Below are 535 nucleotides of genomic sequence, written 5' to 3' on the forward strand. Positions count from 1 at the left end.
ATGCCGTGACTGATCAGAGGCGGCTGGGAGGAACAATTGATTAGAGATACAAACTCATTCTTGTTGTTTTTTGGGAAGTCTTTGTATTCAACCTGAGGAAGAAAAGAAAGCTGAGGACAGGCAGGGAGAGAGGCTCCAACCTGCAGGTGGGACCACTCAACTCTCTGGGGCTTCGCAATATCCACCCAGAAGATGCAGAGCTTAGGGAGGGTGCGGCTGCCGAGGGCCACTGAGGGCCACAGGTCCGTGGTGCTGGCCACTGAGGACCACGGAGCAATCTGCCAAACCTCCGACTGGGGAAACTGCCCACAATGAAGCTGTTCCCTCTGGGATTCAAACTGCAAGCACAACTCCACTTTCCCTCACCAAGTACGCTGGAAATATTCCCTCCCCCCACTAGCAAAGAACTCCAACACCCAGCCGCGCCCTCACCTGGAATCCTTGGACTCTGGAGAGATAGTCCAGCTGCTCGGAGGGCCTCGTGAGAGGACCATGGGGTGAGTGGCCTGAAGAGATGTTATTCTTTAAAATGGTC

The 535-nt window shown here is 54.2% G+C and overlaps 1 protein-coding gene across 1 annotated transcript in view; it reads right to left on the bottom strand.

Annotated features, from left to right (window-relative positions):
- Window positions 1–8: 8 nt before the first annotated feature.
- Window positions 9–535, bottom strand: part of LOC102876342 (double-stranded RNA-binding protein Staufen homolog 1-like) — a gene marked incomplete at its 3' end in the record, with an annotated part of 2,790 nt that continues 2,263 nt past the window's right edge. Inside the window, exons 2-3 of the mRNA XM_006903533.1 lie at window positions 433–528; window positions 9–92 (exon numbers count right to left, since the gene is read on the bottom strand). Of these exons, the coding sequence (XP_006903595.1) occupies window positions 9–92; window positions 433–528 (180 nt within the window). The remainder of the gene's footprint in view (window positions 93–432; window positions 529–535) is intronic.

Source organism: Elephantulus edwardii, unplaced genomic scaffold (genome assembly GCF_000299155.1).
Source record: "Elephantulus edwardii isolate Elephantulus edwardi_28Jun2011 unplaced genomic scaffold, EleEdw1.0 scaffold04938, whole genome shotgun sequence".
Taxonomy (NCBI): domain Eukaryota; kingdom Metazoa; phylum Chordata; class Mammalia; order Macroscelidea; family Macroscelididae; genus Elephantulus; species Elephantulus edwardii.